General features: G+C 48.1%; 1 protein-coding gene across 1 annotated transcript; it reads right to left on the bottom strand.

Annotated features, from left to right (window-relative positions):
* Positions 1-2,454: 2,454 nt before the first annotated feature.
* On the bottom strand, positions 2,455-12,696 carry CALML4 (calmodulin like 4). The gene is made up of 5 exons (XM_009667263.2): positions 12,450-12,696; positions 12,296-12,326; positions 9,649-9,789; positions 8,263-8,451; positions 2,455-4,738 (listed from the first exon to the last, which is right to left on the bottom strand). Exons 1-5 carry the CDS (start codon positions 12,450-12,452, stop codon positions 4,641-4,643), a joined length of 462 nt encoding a protein of 153 aa, XP_009665558.1. The 5' UTR covers positions 12,453-12,696; the 3' UTR covers positions 2,455-4,640.
* Between the last annotated feature and the right edge of the window lie 1,049 nt (positions 12,697-13,745).

Genomic DNA, 13,745 nt, shown 5'->3' with positions numbered 1-13,745 from the left:
TAAAAAAAATAAATAAAAGGATAGAAAATGGGAAATACTTATTTTTTAAACTCAGTCTGATTTTGAAGTGATTAAGCCTACATTAGGAATATATCTCATACATTTTAGTCATGAATGCTAACTGGGTAACTTCAGAGCATACGCTTGTAAATCCGTTTGTAAATCTGGAGTAACTTTGCTTCTCCCAGATTGCCGTCAGTGTACCTGGGAGCATGCGTGTCCCCAGCTTCTGAAACGCTTCGGAGAGAAATTCTGGAGAGCTTGTGGCTATTTTACCAACGATTGTGGCAACCTTTCCATTGACCGTATTGTTAAAGATGAGCTGAAAAGCTGTTTGTGTCAGTTTTGACAGTGGTATTAAAATCTTATTAGTTCACATATGAAATTAAATATAGCAAGTGAGTGGTAACAGAAAATCTGGCATCCTTTACACGTCTTTAGCTTTTGGAAAGTGAGGTCAACTGATGATGTCTCCCGCTTCCTCACAAGTGACCCTGAAGGGAAGGAAGGCTTTTCAGTTCACCTTTGTTATTTTTTAACCTCGTTGCCCTACAAAGAAGGGACGGAAATGCTCCTAGATCCTCCTTTGTGGTATTAATTCCATATGCTTTGTGAGTATTCATATTTCATACTAAGATGTTCTTTATAGTTGATAACTCTCTGTGCCTCTGACCACAGTTAACGTTACCTGGTAGAAGTCTCAGTCTGAGTTCGCTGGAAGTTCCCTGCAAATGTAAATCCAAAACTAAATCTCTGTTTGTTTGCATATTATTCAAGATGCAGTACAGTAATCCGGTGTTTGGCTGGCTTGCAGTCCTGCTAAATTCTCTGTAGATTACAAACTTTATGTAATCCTTAGACTAGGGGTTAACCTTTCTTGTCCTCAAATTCTTCCACTGGAGGGGGTGGGTGTGTGTGTGCACGTGTGTCTCTGTATTATGTATAGTACTGTATGTGTGTATGTATATATACACACAAATATGAGTAAATAGCTGTTGTTTGCATAGCAGGGTGGAAGTGGCTTTGAATCACTCTTGTGGGCATTATTGGTGCATCTTTTAAAAGAAGAAAAACCATGCTAAACTATAACCTATACTGTGCATTACAAACTTTGTAGTACTTCCATAATTATAGACATGATAGCAATTCCAGGCGTGCCCATTCCTCTCCGTGGCAAGGGTTCAATAAGCCTTTCAAGGATGGGATGACTGATAGATTTTCATTGAACTGTCTTGGAACTGCCTCCTAATGCAGAGCTAAGGACTGTGAGGAGAACATCTTGAAAATTAAGTCTTCGTTGCAGTTTAACATTTCAGGGTTTTAAGCACATTTTAAATATATCCAGAAAGGATTTTGTTTTATCAGTGTAACTGTTTCTTTCTCTCTCTCTTTTTTTTTTTTTTTTTTTTTTAACAGAGCTTAGATTTCTAACAAGGGAAAATTGCTGGTGGTCCCCGAAAGTGCTGCTGTTAATTGTTTTAATTAACAAAGGGAAAATGTATATAAGCAGAATATTAAAATTACCATTAATTCCATGAATTTAAATCTGTCATTCATTGCCTTAAAACTTTCTCTTAGTTTCCATATGGCATGCCAAACCCATAAATGGCTTTTAAAAATGTATAGTAGACCAATGTCAGTTTGTATAAAAGTACCAAGTGAAAATATTTATTATATGCATTGGAAAAAATGGTTTACCTATTGAATGTTACTTGTTTATGTAGAAATCTTTAGATGTAATAAAAAGCATTCAGTTATGTTGTGTTTTCTAAAAAAAAAAAAAAAAAAAAAAAAAAAAAAAGTGGGGGGGGAAGGGTTCTGTGAACTGAGAGTTGCAAGGGACCCTTTTGAGCAGGAATGCTTTGCTGCCAAATGTTTTGCAGCATGGAGTGTTTCACACTTGTGCCTCTAAGCTCTAACAATGATGCTTTGTTTTGTGAGTATGTGAAGTGTACTGTTCCTTTTGCTAGTTTTTATTTGGGTAATGTTTACCCAACCAGAGCGGGTAGTAACAGCCGGTTATGATACAGATGCATTCTGGAGTAGTCCAAAGTGATTTTGAGCTGATCAATCCCCATGACGTACAAGCTTTTATGTTGTCTGCAGCTGAAAGGATTTGTTAATCAACTGCTCTGGTCAGTGGGGAAGAATTAAACTGTGTATTGGATCATTTGTAATATGGCTATTGATGCCTATTGGAAACAAATGTTTCTAAATTAACTCCTTGTTTCATAAACTAATTGCACTCACTCTCAGAGCAACAGAAGTTTTTGCTCCCCTTCATCCCCAGGACTTGTATAGCTAAGGTCTGGAACAGCCTTTCAGCTCTGGTAGGCAGAAACCTTTCCACCTTCAAGCTGCAGGCATACCTCCACAAGGTGCTAGTGCACAAAGATCCTCCCTAAAGGCAGGGTGTGTTTTGTGGGGTTTTTTTTAATTTCTTTTTTCTTTTTTGTCCATAATGTTGAGATTAACTGTGAATAGTGGCAACAGAATGGCCAGGGAAATAGTATCTTTTGCTGCTAGTTGGAACCAGTTCTTGGTTTTCTAGTGAACCCTCTCTCTTTCACTGTATTCTGTTTTTCCTGGAGTGTTAGCTGAGTGTCAAACTGCTTGTAACTCTGCCTTCCAGAGAAACAAAGGATTTCCCTCCCCCAGAATAGGAAGAGCTAATGTAAGAAGTTGAGGGGTGCTGTAGATGTTATGCCACTCTTACATCTAGCAAAGTTCATTTCCCCTTGAATCGCAGTCCTTTGCTGTTCAGCAGACCTTTGTATAGATACTTGGTGTGTGAGGATTTGAGTTTGAGCTTATTGGGTTAGCTCAAAACTCATGTCTTGTGAGAGCTGCAGAAAGTTCAGCTTGGCTCCGAATCAAGGGAAGTTAGGCACAAAACTGCCACTTGTCTCAAGTCCTTCCATTCTTGCACAGCGTTCAGCAAGTCACATACCCTCTTGTACTTCTTTTCTCCTCATGTAATAATTTTCCATGAGAATAATACCCATTTCAGCTTCATAGAGATATCATTACTGATTTGGAAGGGTTAAAAAGATTTCCTGTACTATTATTTTCATTTTCTAACCAAGTTCATGTGCTGGTTAGTCATGGTTGTTTTCAAGTGTTGCAGCCATGTGTGATGGTGTTAGCAGAAACCCGAGTCTGCTGTGTTCGTGCTGTCACTGCATACCTCAGTGGGGGATAAACGTGCTGGGTTTGCTGTGTCTGTAATGATTTAATTGTTGGCCGTTTCACAAACAGAGCGAAGAGGGGTGAATTAGTTGCTTCAGGGATAAAGATTCAGAATTAATAAAAGGAGGGAGAGATCTGGATGGATGGGGAGAAGGATGGAGGAAAGGGGGCTCCCTTGGGTAGAAATAGCAGTGGACCTGGCAGGAATGTGCGGTCTACTAATGCTCTTTAAGAGGTTGATGTTAGTTCTGTTGTTGTGCTAAGATGGTCTCTGAAAATTTCCATTTGCCAGCGGAGGAGATCGGCAGTATGTTGTCCTCAATTTTGCATGCCAGCGTGTGGACCTTAAGGAAGACTAGCATGCCATAGTTAGAATAAGGTTAAAACCTACTGTTTTGGGGCAGTTTGGTTTTAATCAGTTTAAAGTCAAGAGAGACAGCCTTTTTTCTGTTGCAAAGCAGCTGAATTTTCCCAGCCGCTGCTATTCCCTGCCTGGCTGTCTTTGGGAGCGTGTTCTGGGCAGATAGCCCAGTACCTGGTGACAGATGCATTTGCCAAGCGCTGCGTTTTTCAAAGTGTTGCCTCGGAGTTCAGTGGCAGCTTAACTACATGGAGACTGGACACTGCAGGATATTGCATCTTGCGAAATAAATAATGTGTCAAAGTAGAGATACAGAGAAAGCTTATTCCTCATCCTCTTTCATTCCTCCAACATATGAAACAGTGATCCGAGTTCCTATGCTTTGAGAGCAGGAGTTGTCCTTCCAGTTTACTCTAAACTCAGTCTTGGTGTAGTCGGAAAAATCCGGACTGCTTGTCTCCGGCCCCTCTGAGTAGTGAAAAGGATGTGGTCACCCTTCAAGTGGCGCTGGTATCTTGACAACTTTGCGACAGAGCCACATGTGATTGGGAGCTACGTTACAGGATCTGTATCAGAGATGCCAGCAATGCTGGAGACCTGTGCAGTTACGCTAAACTTGCCACCATCAGGACATAATCGAGCCTCCCGAGGAATTTTTTGACACACGAAGAACTGCACCCAGGCTCCGGTGTGTGGAAATAGCAAATGGTTATGATTTTTTGTTGACTTTTTGGAATGCAGTCACTGTGCAACATTAACTATAAGTCATAATTTATGCTGTGATCTGTGGACTTAAATGCACTTTTGAAAGAACAGTTGTTTTGTAAGCGTGACACGTTATACACAAGGGAATGCTACATTCAGTTTATTTAAATGACTGAGAGCTCACATTTTCTAAGTGGCAATGTTTTTCTGGAAGTGGGGTAGGAGTTTTCTGGAATGGGTTTGTGTAAGCTAAACTCAAGGCAGAGTATGGATTCTTAAAGGCAAATAGTGATTCCTGAGTCTAAACAGTGACTAGGAAAAGTTGAAATCAAAGTTTCAGGTCCTGTTGTCATCAGATCCCTCATCAGGTCTCTTGCTTTGAATTTTAGTAGTCGGCTGCAGGAAGACTAATGGTGCGGACAAATTCTTCATATTTTATTGTTCCATTTGGTCCAATTTTGGCTTCTTTTAGCAGGTCATCCACTGAAAGTAAGAGAGAAAATATAAAGATAATTTTGGTTTGACATGTATCAGGAGTGTTGTGATCTTTTAAGTAACAGTAGTATGAGATTTGGGTTTTCAAACTTCTATCAGGAGCTGTAACTTCCAGTTGGATGAACCACCCAGATCGCATTTTTAAACTAGCATCAATTAGCACTCTAATTTTGATTTCAACTTTAAACTCTAATGAAACAGTTTGGAGCAGAGATGGCCTCCCCTTTGACTGCTGGTAAGTGTAGTGCTGGTGAAGGTGCTGGAGTTAATGCTGATTGACAGATTGTACCCAAGGTCAGGTCGGTTTGCACTGTGACCCTAAGGATTCCAGCGTCCCTTTTAGCATAGGCAGGTCTTTGGTGTTTGAAAGCAAAGAATACCTTCTCAGCTGTGGCTCTTAAGGCTCTCGCTGAAATACACTTCTGAAGAAGTGGTAACTGTACAAATTGCCACGTGAGTGCAGCGATGCTTTTCATTCCAGCTTTGGGGATGCCTTGGCAGTGACATCACTCACCTAACTTAAAATGTTCTCTTCTGTACAGGCTAAGCTATTAAAATTCATAGTTTGGTATTTTCCCCTTCCCAAATAATAAATGTCAATAAAATAGAAGTACATAAGTAACACATGGAAAAGCAGTATTAACTGTTGCTGAATGAAGTTGCCACTGGGAATTAGGTGCCATATCCTACACAGGAGAGGAGGAGGAGAATTCTCTTGCTTATTTACCCATCACATATAGCGGGGTGGGTGCTCAGACAAATCTAAGAGAATCCCAGGAGCTTGTGTTTGGTAGTGTTTTGGGTAACAATTCTTCTGATACGGTATCTAGTACAGTCCAGAAGAGTGTTTTTTGCTTGCATGCTTGCTAATGTTGGGTCCTGTGTGTCAGGTTTCACCGGTGTGGTGCCATTTTCGATGGTTTGGGCCAACTGCCTACGAACAATATCATGGCTGGAGAGAGGGCCAGGCTGGGCAGCCTGCCCTGCAAGGAAGCCCTTGGGTTGCGGACCTGCATTTATCATATGCTCAGTACTTTAGTGTTGTGCCTTCTAGGTGTTCAGAGCCCGTGAGCAGACTGAAACAGATGGATCTCAGGTGGCTATGAGGCCACCAACAGCACAGAGCTTCCTTGACAAGTGGGAATAACTGCAGGTCACACCTATCTGCAGACCAAAACAAGAGGCACAAAAAAATCTGAGAGGAATCCCATCCAATCCCCTGAATTAGACTCCTCTCCCATCTTCCACGTGCTAATTGAGTCCTCTGCATATCGCTCCTGTCCGGGCTGGAGCCACCTGGCCTTCCCGCGTGCTCTCCTCTGCCTGCCAGGAGAGCGACCCAACCCTGAAGCGTGTGAGGGCAGCTCTGTGGAGGCTGGCCTATGTTTTTACTAGCCAACAACTCGGCTGAGGTTGCCAGAACAGCTGTTCAGGCTGAAAGAGCCATGGGTGGTGTAAATAAGACTCCTAGTACCCATATTTGAGCACAAAATAACAGCTTTGCAGTTGCCAGTTGTGAAATCCTGGGGGAAGGTGGGGGAGGAGGAAGGGGAAAAATAAAAGGTTATTTTACTGTAAATAGTTCTGTATGGAAAGTCTCTATGGGCAGCATCACCTGCTTTCTCTCTGCTCTTGATAGGGTGTTGGCCAAGATACTGTTTTTCCCTCTGCACCTCTGTGTTTGCACACAGGTATCGGTATGTAAAAGAGGCAGCGCATCCCCGGTGGCCGCTGCTGCTGGAAGGACCTGGTTTCCGAGTGGGGTAAGGGAAGTGCTATGGTGAGAACGCCTTGCAGAGCTGCTGGGCCTGTAAGGTAAGTAACAATCCTTTGTTTTCAAGAGATCTAATCCTGCTTTCAAATGTGCATATCCTGATGGTAATCGTATACTTCCAAGGGCATAAATTCAAAAATAATTAATTCTTCCCAGAACAATTAAAAATATAACCCAGAAGAAAAATGTGTTGTTTCTCATTTGGTAAAAGTACATTAAATTAAAGTGAAGTGAAGGCTTTTCTGGAACCACCGTAAATGAAGGTACGTGCCAGTAGTTACTGAACAATCGCAGATGCTAATGAAATTGAGTCTGTTCTGGCATCAAATATTTATAGCAGCTTAGCAAGCTAGAGTTCATTGTGTCAAGCCAAAGGGGGACTTTCTAGTTGAGAAGAAACATGGCTTGCTGCCTTAGCATGTGCAGGGCCTGGTTATGAGTTGGTGTGTAAGCCACCTGTCCTCTTGCAGGATGATGGGGAATGTTGTCTCGCCCCCAAGCGTAATAGCAGTTCTTGCTAGGACGCCTTTAATTAGGGCTAATGTCTCCATGGCTTCACTATGTTTTCAGCTCTTACAATAGCTCTGCAAGTGTTTTCAGATGTAAATAGCTGTGCAAACTGTTACTCCAGTTAAATAGTTGAGGAAAATGCTCAGATGACCTGCCTTATTGGTATATCACCCATAAAGAAGACTTAGCCAGTGGGGGCGATAGAGCAAGGCCTGGCAGTCCTGATCTCGTGTAAACGCTGATGTTAGCAAAGACAGTTCTTGTGCCCTTTTGGAGCCTAACGGGCTCTGTACAAACTCCAGAACCCTGGTAAAACTCACTGCTGGACCATATCAGACGTCTGATAAGTTTTACTAATGCTCCATCTTTGGCAGAGACCGAATAATTTTGAAGCTCCAAAGCCTCCGCTCCGCCACGTGGTAGAAGGGGCGAGAGCTCTGTGCGAACCTGCAAAGAGCCGAACGCAAAGTGTGTGGCTGAGGCGTTTCTGAGCAAGGAAGCGACAGGAGCCCTTAGCACATCTGGGCTTGATAGGGAATTGCGCGATCTGAGAAACGGCACGGCACGGCTGACTTCCCTCAGGTCTAGGCTCCCTGGCTCATCCTATGAAATCCTGAAAGTATAGCATGCATTTAAAAAACTGTTTATGTACGTATATAAACTGGCTAGGCCAAAATCGGGTTCTGATTATTTTCAGCTTCCTGGAAATTCCCTCCAATTGAGCCCCTTGGGCAAATTTCTGACAAACCGGACAGTGGTGGGTTTTTGAGGTGATGGTGGTGGTTGTGTTGTGTTTTTATTTTTTACTCCTGATTTTAAAAGTCCCACTCTGCCGCTTTCAAGCTGCTCTGCCACAGAGCTAACCACAGTGGTGTCCTTGGGAAGCTGCCAGTTCCCCTGTGTATTTCTTCAAGCATCTCTAGAGCTGAGGACACGGCCGCTTTCAGAAGGCCCTTCGTGCCATAGATACTTGGTAAAAATAGGGAGTCATCTCTGAGCAGAAAAAATGTCACTCGGGAAGCAACTCGAAAAAGGGAAAAGCTCTCTTAGTTACTTGGCAGCTGGCTTAGCCCTTCCCCAAGATGCTGCAGCCCTGAATTTTGCTAGCACGGATGATTTGCTTTTTCCCAGCTAGGTGCCTTTCTGCTCCCAGACCCACCTAAGGTGGAAAATCAGAGAAGAGAGAAGTAGAAGATGAGTATTTGGCACGTCTGCTGCGAAACTGTACCTTCTTCCTCGGAGAGCTTTTCTCCTAGTCTTGTAAGCTTGGCTCTCAGTTCTGAAACGGTGATAAACCCTTTCTTCTGCCTGTCTATCATGGACAAGGCCGTGAGGATTTCCTTTTCGGGTTCCTCCTGCTTCATTTGCCTGTACATTATATTCAGAAAAGTGGAAAAATCCAGTTCTGCGTTTCTGTCTGGAAAAGTAACAGCAGGTTCCTTATGGACGTGGCAGCATCGTAGTTTGGATCCTGCCCTCACCGTTCCCTGCTCCCCTCCACGGCTTCCCTCCCTGGGGCACCTCTTCCTTGTCTGCCCGGCACGGTTTGGACCAGAGGGGATCTGTCTGGTTTCCGCCTCTCATTGAGGCCCTGCATTTAAGACCATTGCACTGTCCTGCCTGTTGCATGGCACCCTGTGGTACGTGCAAATCGGCCGGGTTTTCCTTTGAGGTTTGCAGACTGCTCTTGGCCTCTGCCTTGCCAGCGCTGCGGAGCGTCACTCTCCGCACTTGCAACGGAAGGAGCTTCTCCAGGTCATACCCTTGGGTGCCTGTGGCACTGCAGGATTAACAGAGCTGGTTGTTTAGGGTTCGTGGCAAACGGCAAGGGCAGCCAGAATTTAGAGCGAGCCCTCGTCTTGTCTGGTGTGTATCAAAAGAATGAAAAATGGCCATCTAGCGTAGCTATGTGCATGGGCAGAACGGAGCAAGGGGCCGTGGAGTGACCAGACTGCATTTGAGGTCGCCCCTCGGGCTTTCTCCAGGCCTGAAAACTTGTCCAGAGCTTTGCTAGACTTGCGCTCTGCAAGCTCCGTTTCCCTCACCTTTAATCCAACGCGCCTTATCTCATGGTTCTTCTTCGATCTTTGTGCTCCACTTTGAGTACATTTATATGTATTTGCAGATTAATATCTTTCTGATCTCTTCTACCTCTGGTTGGACTGGACAGTGTCCCAGTCTCAGAAACTCATAATCTATACTGCATGGTTCCCTTGAGCAGCTGCAGGATGCCTCCCCGCGCCTGTCTTGAGGCTGCTTTTTTTTGTTTGTTTGTTTGTTTTAACGGCGCTATTTTAAGCAATGTGCTTGACTGACTGTGTTCACCATCTTGCACGTTGGACCAGGTTTTGGTGGCTGCTCTTGGCTATGCTGTATTGCCTGGGCTTTTTCACCTGAGACCAAATCATCGATCTAGACTCTAGCCAGCATCATTTGCTTTGCGCACAGACTCCCGACCACAGAAAAGTGGAGTTTTAACAAAAACCTGCCAAGGCCAAATAGCTGACTCTAGGTTGCTCATCCTCTTTGAAAAATTTAGACCCGCTTTCTGGGGCTAAGCTCCAACCATAACCCCATATGTTTCATTAATGCACTACAGCCGTGCTTTACTCACCGATTTTGTGCAAGTGAAGGTGTTTCTGGACCTCCCCTGGCGTTGGGCTGGCTCCCAGGCACCGCATCACAACGATCAGGTCAGTGGCTTTTATCTTGCCTTTTTGTTTCTTATCGTACAGGGAAAAACATTCCTTGAACTCTAATTAAAAGCCAAAACTGTGTGTTATGCCATGTAGTGGTTACATTGCTCTACAAGTGACGCTTCTCCCACAATTGGCTGGTCAGACAGGGCTGGTAGGGTTCCAGCTGGGATATGGTGTCCCTCCGGGGGTGTCTTATTTCAGGAAAGATGATGGGCAGTGGGGGAGGACCCAGAGAAAGGACCAAGGGTAATTAGAAGTCTGGACCTGAGAATAACTGAGCTAATTGAGGTCTTTCAGTCTAACGAAGAAAGTCTGAAGGTGGAGCCAGGTTGTTCAAATACGTAAGACTTGAAAGTAATTTTCTCTGCCTTCATGATGGGTGGGACGTGATGTAACAGGCTTTAAGTTGCAATGAGGAAGACTTGAGGGTTTCTGTCCAGTGCCTGACCTAACCGTGAGGATGAACCGGGATGGACCGCCAGGGAGGAGCTAGCTCTGCTGGGCACCGCGTGGTGGAAAGGGGCTTGCCACCATGCACACCCCAGTTGGCGTCCCAAATGTGGGGTCTGTGCGTATGGGCACTGTCGGAGGAGGAGTAGAGTGGTGTATGGGAGCGTTTAAACTGGAGTTAAAGAGATTAGCTGTGCCCTGGCGGAGGGACTAGTCCGGTCACTGCCATCGTCCCGGCAGCGCCGGGCACTCGTCTCCGCCTGAGCCTGCTGCCGTGCAGATGCGCAGTTGGATTCTAATAAAAGACAGAAGAACTGAAAATCTAGCTTTGGTGGAGTCTGAGACTGCCAGCTGCGTGATTTTTGCAGATGAGCCTCGGCTGCTGCCTCCGCGGCCCCTTCTGGTGTTTGACTTTCACCCCTGTGCTCCTCCCTCGCCCCTGTGATCCCAGCCTGGCTCCTCGCCTTGCGCTCTCCCTGCTGGAATACCTACTTCACAGTTTTTAAATGAATAATTAAGGGTTGCGGCTGACCTAGATAACGCTGTAATCTCTCATCCTCCCTTCCCACTGAGCTCTCTGCAGGGGCCGGCTCCTCGCCTTGTGCTCGGTGCTAACCTGCAGGGTTGGCTGGACGGGGGTTCTCTGTCTGCAGAGCATCCTAGGAACGAAATAATCGGCCTTTCTTTGGTTTGATCACCTTCCTTCCCCCCTCGTCCATTTACTCTTGACCATGGGGCTGGATTCTCGCACTATGTCTGGAGGGAAGAAGAGATTCAGCAAGACTTGTGAGCCCTTACGGCAGGCACGAGCCGAACCGCCCTGTGCCGGGCGCTGCCTTTGCACGCCCACGGCATTGCACCGCGTGGCAAACACTCGCCACCCACAGCGTCAGCAAGGACCGACCGCTGCTGGACAGGAGACTTCCCTAAATATCCCTCCTCCTTCACCGAGTGCGTTACTGCACGGGGGAACGCGAGGGGCCCTAGTCGCGGGGGCGGAGGACGTGCGCTCGGCACTGCAGGGAAAAGGCATGCGCTATTCCAGAATAGCGTGCGTGCGTGTGAACGGTCTCGTCTCAAGGCAGGGCGAAGAAATGGATGACCTTTAGAAGTCCTTGGCCCTCTGTCCCACTGTTGATAGGAGCCAAGGTGGCCCGTGGCCACGGAGAGCCCAGCGGGGCCGGGCAGTCGGAGGCCCGCGAGCGAGTCCTTGCGCGGGAGCCGAGGTCTTGCCTGCTCTGGCCGCTCTGCGAGAGCGCGATACGCTCCGGGGAGCGCGGGGGTTATGCGTGACGCCGTGTCCCGGGCGCGCCAGCCTCGTCTCCCCAACCCCTTACTTATTTCCACGGCGAACGGCTGCAGTGCCCGACAGCGCTCCAAAGCCTTCGGTTTCTGCAGCCCCGCGGCGGCCGGAGCCGGCTCGGCCGGTCCCGCGGCGCGGCGGCCCCGGGCTGCGCCTGACCCCGAAGCAACGCTGCGGCTCCGCCGAGCCCCGCGGCGCTGCAGATTAACAGAGCTGCGATAATACTCTTATTTCAGCTCTCTGCCGTGGTTCTCTGCGGCCGCTGACCGAACCCTGCCTCGTTTCTGCTGGAGAGGGGAGCCCTGCCCCGAAGAGGCTGCGCCTTGCCCTGAGCCCCGCGAGGGCCGGCTGCCTCTGTGCCTGCTTCCTCCCCCTCTTCTTCCTCCTCGTGCCTTCGCTGGCTCCGTGTACGAAACCTTGCGGGACTCCACGCTCGCAAATACTGACCTTCAATATCATCTCGCCGCTGCTAGCTTCTCCAGAGCTGTTGTTTTTAAGAGGCCGGGAAGTAAATAGTTAAACCTTTTGCCTGCCTCACTGTGCAATCCAGCTTTTTGGATTTTAAAGAGCGCAGGTGGTGCGAGCGACCCCCGCCCCAGCTCCCCGGCCCGTCCTGGTGCTTCGGCCGGCAGCCCCCGGGCAGCGACTGCATCCGACGGGCTCTTAAGAGAAACCGCAGAGCACCGCGAGGACCAGGAGAAGGGTGAGCAGTGGAGTGAAACCCAGAGCGAGACCCTTTCGAGAGACATGCCGTTAGCTGTAAATGTGTTAAACTGCTCTTAATTAAAAAAGAGCAAAACTATACATACCGTTAATTTGATCCTGGGACAGAAATTTTGCCTGTAGCGTGGGAAGGGGGGAGAGAAGGAGAGGGAGAAAGAGAGAGAAGACACAACAGCAGCTTTAAAACTTGTAGCAGGGGAGCGGGGACGTGCAGCCTGTCACCCAAACCCCTTCGCTCACCATTATCCTGGGGTCCTTCCCTTGCGCTGCAGCTGGCCGCCAGGATGGGGTGCGTCCTCCTACCTGCTTCCTATTCGAAGAAGGGCTAAAGTCCGCGGCGCCGGGTGGAGCGCGGCCGGGACTGTCATAAATACCCGGCTGCTATGGCTACGCGGCCGAGGCCACGCTGGGGGCTGGATTCCCGCGGCCGCCGCCGCCGTTAATCGCCCCCGCGAGCACGCGTATTGGCTTTAGAAGACGGGCTCTCCCGAAACAGCGAGATTGCTGGGGGGACCCTGAGCGGTGACGCTGTCACCCGGAGCAGGGAGCCCAGCGAGAGCGCTCCTCTGGCTGCGTTTAACGCTGTTTCAGCCCTTGGGGCCAGGCTGGATAATGAAATGAGTCGGTTGAATACAAAAGGGTGGATAATCGCGAATAGAGCGCGCTGCACGGCTCACCCTGAGCTTAAATGCTGCCGCTTGGGGACAAATGCGGAGTTGCTGACATCCAAGGCGGCTGTTCGGGAAGGATGCAGGGGGATTTACGTCCTCTTGAAAGGGTTTTGCTGTTGGGCAGGAGAACGAGATGACTTTTTAACTGCACACCCCAGCCGGGCTCGGTGCAGGGTGGCCCCAAACATTGCCGTTTGTCCGGCCCGGCCGTGGTGCCGCAGCGAGGAGCGGGACGGCCTCGGCTGTCTGCAGGGGTCGAACGTGTGTCCCCGAGCGCTGGCAGGGCCGGAGGGCTGGGGATGCTAGAAACGGGCTTGAGAAGGGGTTTTTGAGGTGGTTTAAATGCTCTCAGTTGTCTATTTTTTTGTTTATTAACATTCAACTGATCTGGTTGGGGGCGTCCTCAGGGACGGCGAGTCCTCGTTCCCACCCCCTGCTGCGGCCCCGAAGGACTCGCTTCCCTCCCCGGAGGCCTCGGGGAAGAGGATGCTCAAGGTGTCCGCTGCCTCGTTGTTTTTTTCAAGCTTGGTGTGCGGGAGAGGTAGCAGCATCCACCTTTTGTGGAAGAGCCTCGACAAACAGCTGTATCTGGTCCCGTCTTCCGGTCCCTTCGAGGGCTGCGCGGGGGGGGATGCTCTGCCTCTGCGCTCCGCCGGTCGCCAACCGAAACCCGGCGGGTCCGCCCATCGGGCAGCAAGTCCGCAGGCAGGGCGGGCGAGTGCTCGAAGCCAGACTGCGACTGACAGAATAAAATTAGACTGACAGAATAAAGACCTGAGAATAAAATATTTAGAGGCCATAACGACCGCTGTAGCGTAGCATGAAGCCTAACGAGTGCAGCTCTTGGCTTGTTATAATTACATAT

This window comes from Struthio camelus, chromosome 12 (genome assembly GCF_040807025.1).
Source record: "Struthio camelus isolate bStrCam1 chromosome 12, bStrCam1.hap1, whole genome shotgun sequence".
Classification (NCBI taxonomy): domain Eukaryota; kingdom Metazoa; phylum Chordata; class Aves; order Struthioniformes; family Struthionidae; genus Struthio; species Struthio camelus.
Note: the sequence above shows the minus strand (reverse complement) of the source record. Positions and strands in the feature narration are given on the sequence as shown.

What these genes read in the sequence shown, in the direction of transcription:
- CALML4 (XM_009667263.2), bottom strand. An exon ending in GTCCCAGGATCAAATTAACG is followed by an intron (nt 9,790 to 12,295) that starts GTATGTATAGTT and finishes GCTTTTAATTAG; the next exon opens with AGTTCAAGGAATGTTTTTCC. An exon ending in CCTTCACTTGCACAAAATCG is followed by an intron (nt 8,452 to 9,648) that starts GTGAGTAAAGCA and finishes TTACTTTTCCAG; the next exon opens with ACAGAAACGCAGAACTGGAT.